The sequence below is a fragment of the Bubalus kerabau genome, chromosome 6 (genome assembly GCF_029407905.1).
Source record: "Bubalus kerabau isolate K-KA32 ecotype Philippines breed swamp buffalo chromosome 6, PCC_UOA_SB_1v2, whole genome shotgun sequence".
Taxonomy (NCBI): domain Eukaryota; kingdom Metazoa; phylum Chordata; class Mammalia; order Artiodactyla; family Bovidae; genus Bubalus; species Bubalus kerabau.
Genome location: NC_073629.1, coordinates 35,533,520 through 35,546,680, shown reverse-complemented (window position 1 = coordinate 35,546,680; position 13,161 = coordinate 35,533,520). Strand labels below are relative to the sequence as shown.

The 13,161-nt window shown below is 42.9% G+C and overlaps 2 protein-coding genes across 2 annotated transcripts in view; both read left to right on the top strand.

Moving 5' to 3' along the window:
- Window positions 1–3,537, top strand: part of FNDC7 (fibronectin type III domain containing 7) — a 32,111-nt gene extending 28,574 nt beyond the window's left edge. The window contains exons 12-13 of the mRNA XM_055584899.1: window positions 2,482–2,549; window positions 2,638–3,537. Of these exons, the coding sequence (XP_055440874.1) occupies window positions 2,482–2,513 (32 nt within the window). The 3' untranslated portion in view covers window positions 2,514–2,549; window positions 2,638–3,537. The remainder of the gene's footprint in view (window positions 1–2,481; window positions 2,550–2,637) is intronic.
- A 3,940-nt stretch (window positions 3,538–7,477) lies between these two features.
- The window catches only part of STXBP3 (syntaxin binding protein 3), a 50,919-nt gene continuing 45,235 nt past the window's right edge, over window positions 7,478–13,161 (top strand). Inside the window, exon 1 of the mRNA XM_055584900.1 lies at window positions 7,478–7,650. Coding sequence (XP_055440875.1) covers window positions 7,602–7,650 — 49 coding nt within the window. The 5' untranslated portion in view covers window positions 7,478–7,601. The remainder of the gene's footprint in view (window positions 7,651–13,161) is intronic.

Sequence of the window (13,161 nt, the reverse complement as noted above, 5' to 3'; positions counted from 1 at the left end):
CAGATTCTGATTTGGTAGGTGTAGGAAAGATGTAAGACTTTGCACTTCTAACAAGGTCCAGGTGATGCTGGTAACGCTGATGCTGCTGGTCTGACCACACTTCTGGCAGTCAGGTGTTAGAATCTGTTAACGGCCTGCAGAGTCCTAAGATGCCTGCTTCCAGTTTGCATGGGTGGACATGGCCAGCAGAGGTAAACAGGTGCTGAAAGGGCATCTGGAGTAAAGGTAACCCTCACTGCCACTCAGATGTGCTCGGGACTGATCCCATCTAGGCTATTCTGGGGGCCCCATGGGGGCTACTCTTGGCCTGGGGCTGTGGAGATGATCACAGAGCTGTGTGTGCTGACCCCGTGAATAGCATGTGGTGCTTCAAGAGGAATCTTTGCTACCATCTTCTAGGAGGATTGCTTGATTTGAGGCCTTGGGAATACACCTAGGGAATATTATAAAACCCAAAATACAGACCGGACACGTAAACACACACAACACACACACACAGTCAGACATGGCTGACTTCAGAGGATTTAAGAGAAAATGAAGCCTTCCTGTGAGCAAACCCCACTGGATAGCCTTCCAGCCCGGGCCAGCTCCCTTCCAACACTTCCTTCCACCGGTAGGACACATGCTTCTCTTTGCTGCCAGTTCTCTGTTTCCTCTCCCAGTCCATTTCTTCTCTGAGCGCAGAAGACACATGTTTTCTAATTCTTGCCCCACCTGGTGGTGCTGTCTAGATAACTAAGTCATGTCCAACTCTTTGCGACCCCATGGACTGTAGGTAGCCCACCAGGCTCCTCTGTCCATGGGATTTCCTGGACAAGAATATTGGAGTGGATTGCCATTCCCTTCTCCAGGGGATCTTACCAACCCAGGGACTGAACCTGCATCTCTTGCATTGGCAGGAGGATTCTTTACTGCTGAGGCACTGGGGGAGCCCCACCAGCAGTTCTGAAATAAGAATAATCCCTATTAATTTTAAAGGGTTTCTATTTCCAGTGATTACAGGGAAACAGACCTGGCTTATTAAAAATAAATTCTGAGGAAAGTTCTAAATTATAATTACTTGAAAAAAACTCCCAAAGTACTAATGCCCATAAGCTCTGGTCTTCAGTAAAATGTACATGGGCCTGAGTCTGCATTCTTGGAACATCTTTCCAGTATTATGGCGGTTTTAATTCAATATTTCTCCTGAGCCCCAGAGGGATAGTAGAAATCCTTGGGGATCCCTAGGAGGTGAAGAGTGGTATATTATATATTGGTCTTCCCTAAGATTTTGTTAAAGAGATGATACTTTTTAAAAAATGCTTGAAAACCGCCATTCTTAGACCTTGCTATTTGAGATCACCAGAAACCTTGTTCAAAATGTATAATTTTAGGCCCCACACAGAGTTTACTAAATCCCCAGGTGATTCACATGCATATTAAAGTTTGCAGGTTACTGGTTAGGTAGTAGTGCTCAAACTTTGGTGTATATCAAACTCTCTTGGAGAGCTAGCAAAGGCTGTAGGGACCCATGCCTGCTGAAGTGGGCCCCTGTGTTTCTATCAGGTTCCCACGTGATTCTGACACTCTCCAAGTTTGAGAAACACTGCTCTAGGTCACTGCTGTCCACTTCCAATGTCCCTCTGGGCTGGCCTTGATTATTACTTCTCCTTTCTTAGTGAGTTTCAGTCTTCAACCTGAAGAGATCTGACCTTTTCTTTAAGAGATTGTTGTAGAAATTCTGCAAGACTCTCAAAAATGATTATTTGGGGGTCTCTACATCATACAGAATTCACTGTATTAAGGGAGAAATTCTAAACTGCTGTCCAATTCCAGCATTTCTTCTCTCTATACACAGGACTAGTCAGAGTAGGTCCCTAGCTGGCATGGGGCCTCTAGATACACTAAGGGAAACCTTGGGAATCTTGTTGGTCTTAGGCTTTGGTCTTACTTAACTCTTGGATTATCCTAAAGCTTTTCAACAGCATGAATGGATTTTTTAAGAGACAGATCTGGGTTCAAATCCTGCCACTGTCCCTTTCCCTTAGGTAAGGTGCTTCAATTCTAAGTACAGGTTTCCTCATCTGAAAATTGGAACAAACTTCTCATAAGATGTTATGAAGATTAAAGGAGATATAAATTGTTAGACCCAATGACAGACTCAAAGTAGGCTCAGTAAATAAAAGTCTTGGGGGTGGAGGGGAAAGTCCTTTGTCTTGGGTCAGTAGTCTGAGCTCCAAGAGACTCTTGGGGAGGATTCATTTCACAAAGCAGGAGAGAGAACATCCTGGTTAGTTAGAACCTGATGGTCAGTTTCTTCTTGCCCTTTGAACGGTCCAGTTTATCTTACTTTTCTGCTTACTTGCTGGGAAGTGCTGCAAAAATAGCATTTCAAATCGAAACGCTAATCTGAACCTCAGTGACATCTGAGGGCTTTTGAACTTAAGAAAATGTCTGCATACTAATGCATTTTGTGGCTTCCTCCCTTCCTTGCCTTTTTAGTGATTTACAGAGGGAAGAGAAATGTGGAATGACACAGTAAACCACGGATAAAAATAGAGACTTGACTAGTAAGTAATTTAAATTGAAATGTTATAATTCAAAGGCAAAGTGTTATTTTTTTTTTGCTTTAAAAATTTCTTCCCATATCTTTTGCAGAGGTTCCTTAATTGTTAGTGTGATTAGAGCTGGAAAAGGTCTATTAGAATACAAAATTCCTCTAGGCTAGGACAAGCTCCTTTGGCCTTTAGAAGAACTGCTCTGACTCTACTTCCTGAGTTCAAGGTCAGGTGTGTCCTCAATGGCAAGGAGTTCAAGATCTGCTGCAGAGAAGACTCAGGGGAGAAATTAATCCAGAAAGTCTTGTGGAAGGCTGCCAGAATGAGCCAGCACACGGGGAAAGTCCTGGAGATGTGAAAGGTCTGCATAGTAGAAATTCTTGGAGATTTCTTACACCCAGACATAGTACATACAACACACCCACTTCATAAGTGATTCAACGACCCAGCACTTGCCATGCAGCTCTCTAGCCATTCAAGAGTTGGAAGCATCCACTCCCAGAGAAGTCAAAATCAAGCCACCACACATTGACTGCACTCATCCAGAACAAAACTCGACAAGGACTTCGGCTGAGGTTGGATAGCAGCAGCTGCCAGGGCCACCTGTAGGAAATAACACCCTCATCTAAAGTTAGGAGGAAGCCGACCCACTTGCAGGCTTTCCCAAGCGAAAGAAAGCATCATGTGTTGACACCTCTGTGTGAGTGTCTGGGAAAGCAGAGTTGCTAGCCTGTTACTGGAATGACTGTAGTCATGCTTTTGAATGAGCAAAGACTTCAGATGGAGGGATACTCAGAGCCAGAGCCCCAAACTGTGGCAGACTGACATATATGCATCTTTGGAGGGAAGGACCATTGATCTTGTTGGCTCTATTCCTCACTCCCACTGTAATTTTTTTTTTTTTTTTCCGAGAGAAAAGGCAATGATAACTCTGTTGTACCTAAAAAAAAAATTGTGCTTTGAGTGCCAGAAACCTTATTAAAAGATAGTGGAAGCTGGACTTGTGTAACACACGTAACTAAAGTGTTTGCTCCCCAGAAGCCTAGCTGTGGAACTAAGACTGTCTGTAGTTAGGAACAACCATGGAACTCTGCCCAGAGGGAATTGGAGCATGGAATTAGGCTTGAGGTACACTGGGAGGGAACAGCAAACTTCCTTTTCTGTGTATGCTTTCCCTTTCTGTGTGAGACTGAGATACAAATGTGCCACTGATGAGATACTCAAGAGCATTTGCACTTGAAAAGAAGGCAAGTCAAAGAACTTAGATTCCAGAAAAGTAGAAATCACTGAGTCAGACAGTACACACAGAAGAGGACTGAATTTCGTTCACTTTTGTTCCTAAGCACTAGTGGGTGAACAGGAGTCGGACTAGGTGCCTTGACATCAGCTGGGGAGCTCGTTATTTAATACAGACTTCCTGGTATCATCCCCTGGAGATTCTAACTCAGCAGGTTTGGGACCAGACCTGGGAATCTATACTTTTAACAAACTCACAAAGTGTTTCTGCCTGGTGGCCAAGTTTGGGAACCTTAAAAGACTTGCATTGGCCCCATTCTTCCTTGAAGCAAAATTTCAGCAATGGGAAGCTAAAACATGTTAAAAGATAAACTGAGGCATGTTAAAAATTTTAAGAGTTTATTTGAGAAAAATTGAATTCAGCAGCACCAAAACTGAGATGATTAAGAATACTGACAGGAGCAGGGGGCAGGGGTTGGTGGGAGGGGGAGACTTCTACTGAAAAGAGGTGGAAGCAAAGCAAGGATATTATTTGACTGGCTATAAAACCAATAGCTATGTAGCTATAGTGGTTGTCTTATTTGGGAAATCCTAGTTGGCTATTTGTGATCAGTTGTCCTTAGATTTTGATTTCTTAACATTGAGACTTAGGTTTTGGTTTGTTCACAAAGGTGGCTAAGGTATTACAGCCACCTCAATCTAATGGCCTCCTTGTTCAATTAATTTAACAGAAGCTAGAGGGCTGTGGCATGTGACAAAAGATTGGTGACGAGATCTGGAGGGTTCAGAGGGTGCGTGCCCTGTGAGGGGACCATGAATGAACTGGGACAGTGTTCCAGGTTGTGGTTCAGAGCCCATGGCAGGCTGTGTGCTGAGCCCAGTCTCTGGCAGTGTGTGCCCTCTGATAAGAGTTGTGTCCATGGCTGACTGGAACAGGCAAAGAGCCGAGGGCAAAAGCCAAATGGAAGGCCAGGATCCCTGGTCCCAGGACACTAGGGGGCTGCTGGGACCAGTGCACTCATACCCTACAAATATCAGAATACAGAAAAAATGAAATGGCTGTCTACTTAGCTAGGCATCTAATTCTGGGCTGCTTTGGTCAGAATTCCACAGAAGACAATGTGATCCATATTGGGTGAATGTAAAACCAAAACATGGATGTCACACATACTACATGCTTTTAAGTGCTTTTCCTATACTCATTCTCATAACAACTTTCTGAGCTAAATGATAATATTCCTTTATATATATAACAAAAATGAGACACAGAAAGGTCAAGGAATTCATCCATGTTGTCACAGCTAACCAGTTGAAACACAGATTATCAGGGGGCCAAGTATGTATGTAGCATTGATCAGACCTGCTAATCTATGATATTTTTATGGAAAATATCTATCTGGGTTATCATGATTAATTGATAAATTATTAGAGAAGAAGACCTGGATATAGGATGGTGAGTGAGTGATCTGCCTTAACTCAAGAGCTTTTACATTCAGTCTCAATTATTTCAACTGTGTATCTGCTCTACAAATTATGCAATGCAGATTTTTCATCTCTGATTAGCATTGGTGGATTCTGTCTTCCACTCTGCTATATCCTGTTCAGGGAATTCAAATTTTTCGTTCAATCTGTTTAGGTAAACCAACTAGAGGAGACTAGAGAGACAGCTCAAAGAGGTTATGTGAAACTAGGAGGGCAAGTGAGGTTAGGCAACGTAGTATGATGAAAAAGCCAGTGGTTTGGGAGCCATCTTGAGGTCTTACGTAATTTAATGTCTCCCTCTGAATCTCAGTTTTCGCATCTGTAAAATTGCTATAAAGATTATCATCTTGTTGGGTTGTTGTGAGGTTTGAGATAGTATACTCACCTTCAACATATAAATGCAATGACACTGAAGTGTTTCAAGTCATGCTACTAATAAGAGGCCAATCCAGGGTTTGTGGACACATATCTACATGCTCCTAATGCCCACATTTGCTCCATGCATTGCCACCTTGGAATCTGGCCTTCAGGAGCATGAATCACAGCTACACCCCATGTGACCCAAGTCAAACTTCCAACCCAGAAGGTCCTTTCTGTGTTACCCTTGGCACGTGGTCATTCTTCTCAAGACACTTTCACCCACCTCATTCCTCTGTCTTGGTTTGACTCTTGAGGACAAGGAGCTTCATTTTAGAAGTGTGAGTCTGTAACATGTCTTTTTTTTTTTTTTTTTTTTTTTATGGCTGGGGGCTCAACCCTGCTATACAGAGCAGAATCTGATTTAAAATTGAAAAGGTAGAGAAATATAATATATGCATTTGTTTAAAATTTTGAGCAGCTAAGTCTATTTAAAGTAGATTTGAAAGAGGCCAGAGCCCCAGCGCCCAGTTAAGTCTATAATGGAAAGTCATTCATGCCATAGGTTTTTACTTGAACCCATTTTATGGTTGTTTTTATTCTTCATTTTCCTTCTCCTAAAGAGCAAAAATTGCAAGTCATCTCACAGCCTGCCCTATCTGTGTAACTCAAACGTTATTCTCCTTCCCACTGCACCACTCCTGTGCATCCTTGGCAAGTTATTTAGTTTCACTAAGCCTCAGGTTCCTTGACTGTGAGGACTGCTTTGAGGATCAGTGAGATAATTCATTTAGCATGTTGCCTAGCATATACTACATCCACAGTAAATGTTAGCCAGTATTATTACTTGTAGTAACTAACCATTTCCACTTTCCTATGTGACCAACTCGAAATAAGACCATTTGTTCTTTGCAAATCAGTGTGAGAAAGTCTGCTTTTTGCTAGTGTATGTGCTGTTTATGTTACAGTTGAGGGTCTCAGAAACTAAACTGCTTTAATTCATGATTGATAACTTGTTTGTTGTTGGTCTCAGGGCTTGTGGGATTTTAGTTCCGCGGATGAGTGATTGAACCCACCCACTCATCAGTGAAAGTGCTGGAATCCTAAGCACTGAACCTCCAGGGAATTCCCCTATGATTGATTACCTTGATTTCAAGTCTCAAAATGCCCATCTCAAGAAACAGATCTCTGCCTAAACTTTCTCTAAGTCGGAGCTCAGATCATCTCCTTTGTGAATCAGCAATAATTCCCCTCTTTTAAATCAAAAGCACTGATAGTCCCTTCCACATGAATTGTTTGTTGACTAAGTATTGTTTTATTGGTTCATTTATGTATATTGTCATCATTATGGCATTCACTATTTCCACCAATATTTGACTGCCTTCAAGCATGCCAGGAACTGAGCTATCTAATTAGATTTTTCTTCAGAAGTGGGTCTCTCCTTTCTTTGCCTTGCCTCAACGTCCTACACAGTTCTGGGCACAGTGGGCTGCACCTCATGGTTCTACATAATTATTATGTCCTTGAAAAGTGAATAAACTTTTTGGAGGCTAAATTTTCTATTCGGTAGCTGACTGAGTTAAGTCTATTATAAATCGCTTCTCAAAGTGAAGAATTCTTTTGTAAACCGAAGAACCCCTCTCTCTTTCATGAATCCTATGCGTGAATTCGAGTTTCTTAGGTGGTGTTAGCTCACAATCCATTGGTACGGTTTCACTTTCTGACATCTCAGGACGTCGAGATTCGGCTGAGAGCTTCCCGCTAGGGGGTGCGCAATTGCCCACGGAGAATTCACCCACACTGCGCAGCCTCAGTCCGGGGTTGGGCGGGAATCCCATAAGAAGCTCGTGACGTTACTTGTGGGCGTGACCCGTGGGTGTGGGCGGGGCTGTCCCCGCAGCGAAGGGCGGGGCCCTGCAGAACTCCCTCTCTCAGTGAAGTAGGTTGTGAGTGGGAGGCGGTGGCTGCTCCTCCACAGCGTTTGGGAAGATGGCGCCGCCGGTGACGGAAAGGGGGCTGAAGAGCGTCGTGTGGCAGAGTGAGTTCGGTGGGGCAGAGGCTGAGAAAGGGAAGGCCAGCATGCCGTGGCTCCGGGCCCTGCTTTCCTGCCCCAGACCAGCAGTATCTTGGAGAGACGTGGTGGGCACTTGTTGCTTTGGCTCCCAGGTCCCTGTTAGGATTTCTTCCTGCTTTTCCTGTTAGGATTTCTTCCTCTTTCCTTCCCAGCCCTCTGGCGTTCTGGCGGCGCCAGAGATGGGCTGGGAGAGGGAGGACGAGGCCTGAATGCCGGCGTCCGCCGCCCTCTGGGCTCTGCTCGGCCGGGCCCTGACAGCGACGTCCCGTCCTAGATGAGCGGCCCCCGGCCCAGCTTTTCCGCCCGGGGCCCCTGCGCGGATCTCGGCCGCATTCCCGCCTGGGCCCCACCAGTAGGCGATGTCTCTCCACCCGAGACAATCTGAGCACTGTGTTCCTTTATCCCGTCCCCCCGCGTCTCCCCACACTTGAGTTTCCGAAGACTGCGTATTCTGCTCATTCGTCTTAGTATCCGGGAGAATTTTACACCTGTACTTTACCATGCCTGTCCTTTAAAAAAAAAAGACCCTTCTTTCTTTCTAGAAGAACCCACTTTCTCAAGAGTTCTTGAGAAGGGACCACGGGAATGAGTGTATCTCGGGGCAAAGTTGCACCTTCACCTCTTTCTTTACACTCTCGGAGCCACTCCTTTCATCTAGGGCTTCACCACTTACTGGTGACTGATTCTCTGCCATTCTGCCGTGTCGTCTACAACTTTCGTAAATACCACTCCAAACCTGTGTCCGCGACCTTAGAGAGAGAATGACACCGCCAGACAGGAAGAACCATCATTGTTTGGCCTTGCTGGGTTCAAAGTAATTATGGTCCAGTAGTGGAAAGGGGTATAACATCTAATTAGTATTTCTGGTTCTGGCTTGTTGAGCAAGGAACAGAAATAATGACTGAGTTAATAAAATTCTGGGGGTTATAGAGTTTCTTGTGTAAAATTAAAACTCCAAATCGATAGCTGTCATATTCCTTAACATATCAGGTACTAGAAACAAGTGTATAAATAGGGGGAAAAAAGTTATAACTTTTTTTTAAATTGGATAATTATAAGATTTGGAGAAGGAAATGGCAACCCACTTCTGTATTCTTGCCTGGAGAATTCCATGGACAGTCCATGGGGTCGCAGAGATTCAGATACAACTGAGTGACTTACACACAATTATAAGGTTACCATTTTGTTTTTCAAAATTTATATGGGTCACTTTTAAGATTTGATAATGTTTTAAAATCACAATTGTATTTAAATATATATATATATATGAAAATAGGTAATGAATCGTGTTGTATAAATAATTTCCAAGATGGTCCTTAACATCAGCATTTGTCAGGAAAGAAAAGGTTAATGTTACTAACATTAGTGTTGATAGCATGGAAACTAGGCAAGAGGGAGTGTTTACAGATAACAAAATTTCCATCTTGTGCTGTTAACTTGAGGTAGCAGGATATAAACATGGAGTGTAAGATAAAGAAGAGAGGACGATGAACGGAAGAAAAGTGTTATAAGGATTCAAAAAAATAGTTTTTGAAATTGTAGTGTACACAGGAAAGTGAAAGTGAAGTCGCTCAGTCATGTCCGACTCTTTGCGACGCCATAGACTGTAGCCTACCAGGCTCCTCTGTCCATGGGGTTTTCCAGGCAAAAGTACTGGAGTGGGTTGCCATTTCCTTCTCCAAGGGCTCTTCCCAACCCAGGGCTCAAACCTGGGTCTCCTGCATTGTAGACAGATGCTTTACCGTCTGAGCCACCAGGGAAGTCCTGTGTAGGACATAACTAAAAGGATAATATTCATTCAACATTTAGTGAGTAGAGAAGTGGGAGCCCCTGAATTCTGTTAGCTAAAGAAGATGGAGTCTGAAAGAAATGAGGAAATCTCTTCAGAGGTAGGAGAATCATATTTGACTGGAAAAAGGTTTTGCTAGGCTTAGGGTAGTATCGGAGAAGGCAGTGGCACCCCACTCCAGTACTCTTGCCTGGAAAACCCCATGGATGGAGGAGCCTGGTAGGTTGCAGTCCATGCGGTGGCTAAGAGTCGGGCACGACTGAGCGACTTCACTTTCACTTTTCACTTTCATGCATTGGAGAAGGAAATGGCAACCCACTCCAGTGTTCTTGCCTGGAGAATCCCAGGGACAGGGGAGCCTGGTGGGCTGCCGTCTATGGGGTCGCACAGAGTCGGACACGACTGAAGCGACTTAGCAGCAGCAGTAGCAGTAGCAGGGTAGTACAGTTTGATGAGGGTATAAAGAAAAGTAACTTTCAATTTACCTGCAAAGTAGGAAGAAGGGAATTAATATTTTTTCAACATTACTCTGTGCCAGGCACTATTCTTTACAAACATTATGACTTAATAAGAATTATCTCTTTAACAGATGTTAAAGCTAATATACCTATTATCATAGCAGCATTATTCTAAATACGCAAAAAGTCAGAACAGCCCAAATGCCCATCAACTGGTGAATGGATTAATAACATGTGGTATGTCCATATAATGGAATATTATAGGGCAATAAGAAGGAAGTACTGATACATGCTACAGTATTGATGATCCTTGGAAAAACTATGCCAAATGAAAAGAAGCCAGGCGTAAAGAACCATATGACTCCAATCATATTAAATGTCCAGAATAGGCAAATATATAGAGATTAGTAGAAAGTAGATTTGTGGTTGCTTATGTCTAGGGAGGCTGGGGAGATGTGGGAATTATGGCTAAGGAACTGGGTTTCCTTTTGAAGTAATGAGATGTTCTAAAATTGATTACAGTGATAAGCATACAGCTCTGAATATACTGAAAGCCATTTAATTGTATACTTTGGATGAGTTATATGATATGTAAATCATAATAAAGCCATTTTTTTAAAAAACCTTATACATCTGTTAAATATAGACTTAGTATTCCAATCCAGATCTTTTTGGCTGCAGAGTTTCTGTGTGACCTATGACTTTCTATAATGTTTAAACCTCAGTTCAGAGCCTTATTTTTTGCCCAGTCTGTTTCAGTAGCCTATATGAGCCTCCAAGCCTTGTTCTTTCTCACTCCAGTTCATCTGACCAGACTGGTTTTCCTGTAATAGTATTGAGCTATGATCATGCTTAAAAAGACCTGCAGAGAGATACCCTGCACTTGTGCCTAAAGATCTTTTCAGACACTTAGTCTGCATTTGAAGATTTATAACCTGCTTCAGCCTACTTTGTTATCAACTTTTCCTAATATAATACTGATGTTTGGCTAGTCCGTCCTGTTGACTCTTGTCAAAATCTTCTGCCTCCACATCTTGATGCCAGTTCTTCTGTCTAGAATGCTCCTCTTACTCCTATTCTTCAACTATCCAAGTTAGCCAGCCTTCAAGTCTCAGCACAAATGGGGCAATTACCTCCATAGCAGCTTCTCATTTTAATCCCGTGTCTCATATTTCTGTAGCATGTGTGGTTTATACTTTGCAAATGGTGCCTGATGTGACTCTCTTAATAAGCTTCTTGAAGGCAGGTCCATTATTGTGTCTTCTAGAGATTTAAATTCCAAACAGTCCCTGGGAGAATGAAATGGGTAATAATGCTTATTAAAAGTAAAATGTTGGGTGGCGATGGGGTGGGAAGGGGGGACCTCCCTGGTGTCCAGTGGTTAAGAATCAGCCTTACAATTCCAGGGATGGCAGTTCAGTCCCAGAACTAAGTTCCCACATGCTGGGGAGCAACTAAGCCCATGTGCCGCAACTAAGACCTAATGAAGCTGAGTAAATAAATATTTTTAAAAAGTAAACAGGAAAAAAAGTGAACAGATCAGTTCTGTAATGCCCCCCAATTTATTCAGTAAATATTGAATTCCTATGGGAATACAGCAATAGAAAGGAGATAAGTTCCCTGTCTTCCTGAAATCTTCTATTCAAGTGGTGAATAATAGAAAATAAGTGTGTAAACAAAGAATAAATGTGGTTATTTCAGTCCTTGATATCTATATATAGAAAGAGGCTGCTCTGGATAGGTAGGTCAGGAAAGGATTCTCGTTTCAGTTCAGACACTCAGTCATGTCTGACTCTTTGCAACCCTGTGGACTGCAGCACGCCAGGCTTCCTTGTCCATCACCAACTCCGGAGCTTGCTCAAACTCATGTCCATCAAGTCAGTGATGCCATCCAACCATCTCATCCTCTGTGGTCTCCTCCTCCTCCTGCCTTCAGTCTTTCCCCAGCTTCAGGGTCTTCTAACAAGTCAGTTCTTCACATCAGGTGGCCAAAGTATTGGAGCTTCAGCTTCAGCATCAGTCCTTCCAATGAATATTCAGGACTGATTTCCTTTAGGATGGACTGCCTGGATCTCCTTGCAGTCCAAGGGATTCTCAAGAGTCTTCTCCAACACCACAGTACAAAAGCATCAATTCTTCGGCGCTCAGCCTTCTTTGTAGTCCAACTCTCACATCCATACATGACTACTGGAAAAACCGTAGCTTTGACTGGATGGACCTTTGTCAGCAAAGTAATGTCTCTGGCTTTTTAATATGTGGTCTAGGTTGGCCATAGCTTTTCTTCCAAGGAGCAAGTGTCTTAATTTCATGGCTGCAGTCACCATCTACAGTGATTTTAGAGCCCAAAAGAATAATGTCAGTCACTGTTTCCATTGTTTTCCCATGTATTTGCCATGAAGTGATGGGAGCAGATGCCATGATCTTAGTTTTTTGAATGTTGAGTTTTAAGCCAGCTTTTTCACTCTCTTCTTTCACCTTTATCAAGAGGCTCTTTAGTTCCTCTTTGCTTTTGGCCATAAGGGTGGTGTCATCTGTATCTCTGAGGTTATTGATATTTCTCCCTATAATCTTGATTCCAGCTTGTGCTTCATCCAGACTGGCATTTCATGTGATGTACTCTGCATAGAAGTTAAGTAAGCAGGGTGACAATATAGAGCCTTTACGTATTCCTTTCTCAATTTGGAACTAGTCCATTGTTCCATGTCTGCTGCTAACTGTTGCCCCTTTATTTGCATACAGATTTCTAAGGAGGCAGGTCAGGTGGTCTGGTATTCCCATCTGTTTAAGAATTTTCCACGATTTGTTGTGATCCACACAGTCAAAGGCTTTAGTGTAGTCAATGAAGCAGAAGTAGATGTTTTTCTGGAACTCTCTTGCTTTTTCTTATGATCTGGTGGATGTTGATAATTTGATATCTGGTTCCTCTGCCTTTTCTAAATCCAGCTTGAACATCTGGAAGTTCTCAGTTTACGTACAGTTGAAGCCTAGTTTGGAGAATTTTGAGCGTTACTTTCCTAGCATGTGAGGTAAATATAGTTGTGTGGTAGTTTGAACATTCCTTGGCATTTCCTTTCTTTGGGATTGGAATGAAATCTGACCTTTTCCAATCCTGTAGCCACTGCTGAGTTTTCCAAATTTGCTGGCATATTGAGTGCAGCACTTTCACAGCATCATCTTTTAGGATTTTAAATAGGTCAACTGGAATTCCATTACCTCCACTAGCTTTGT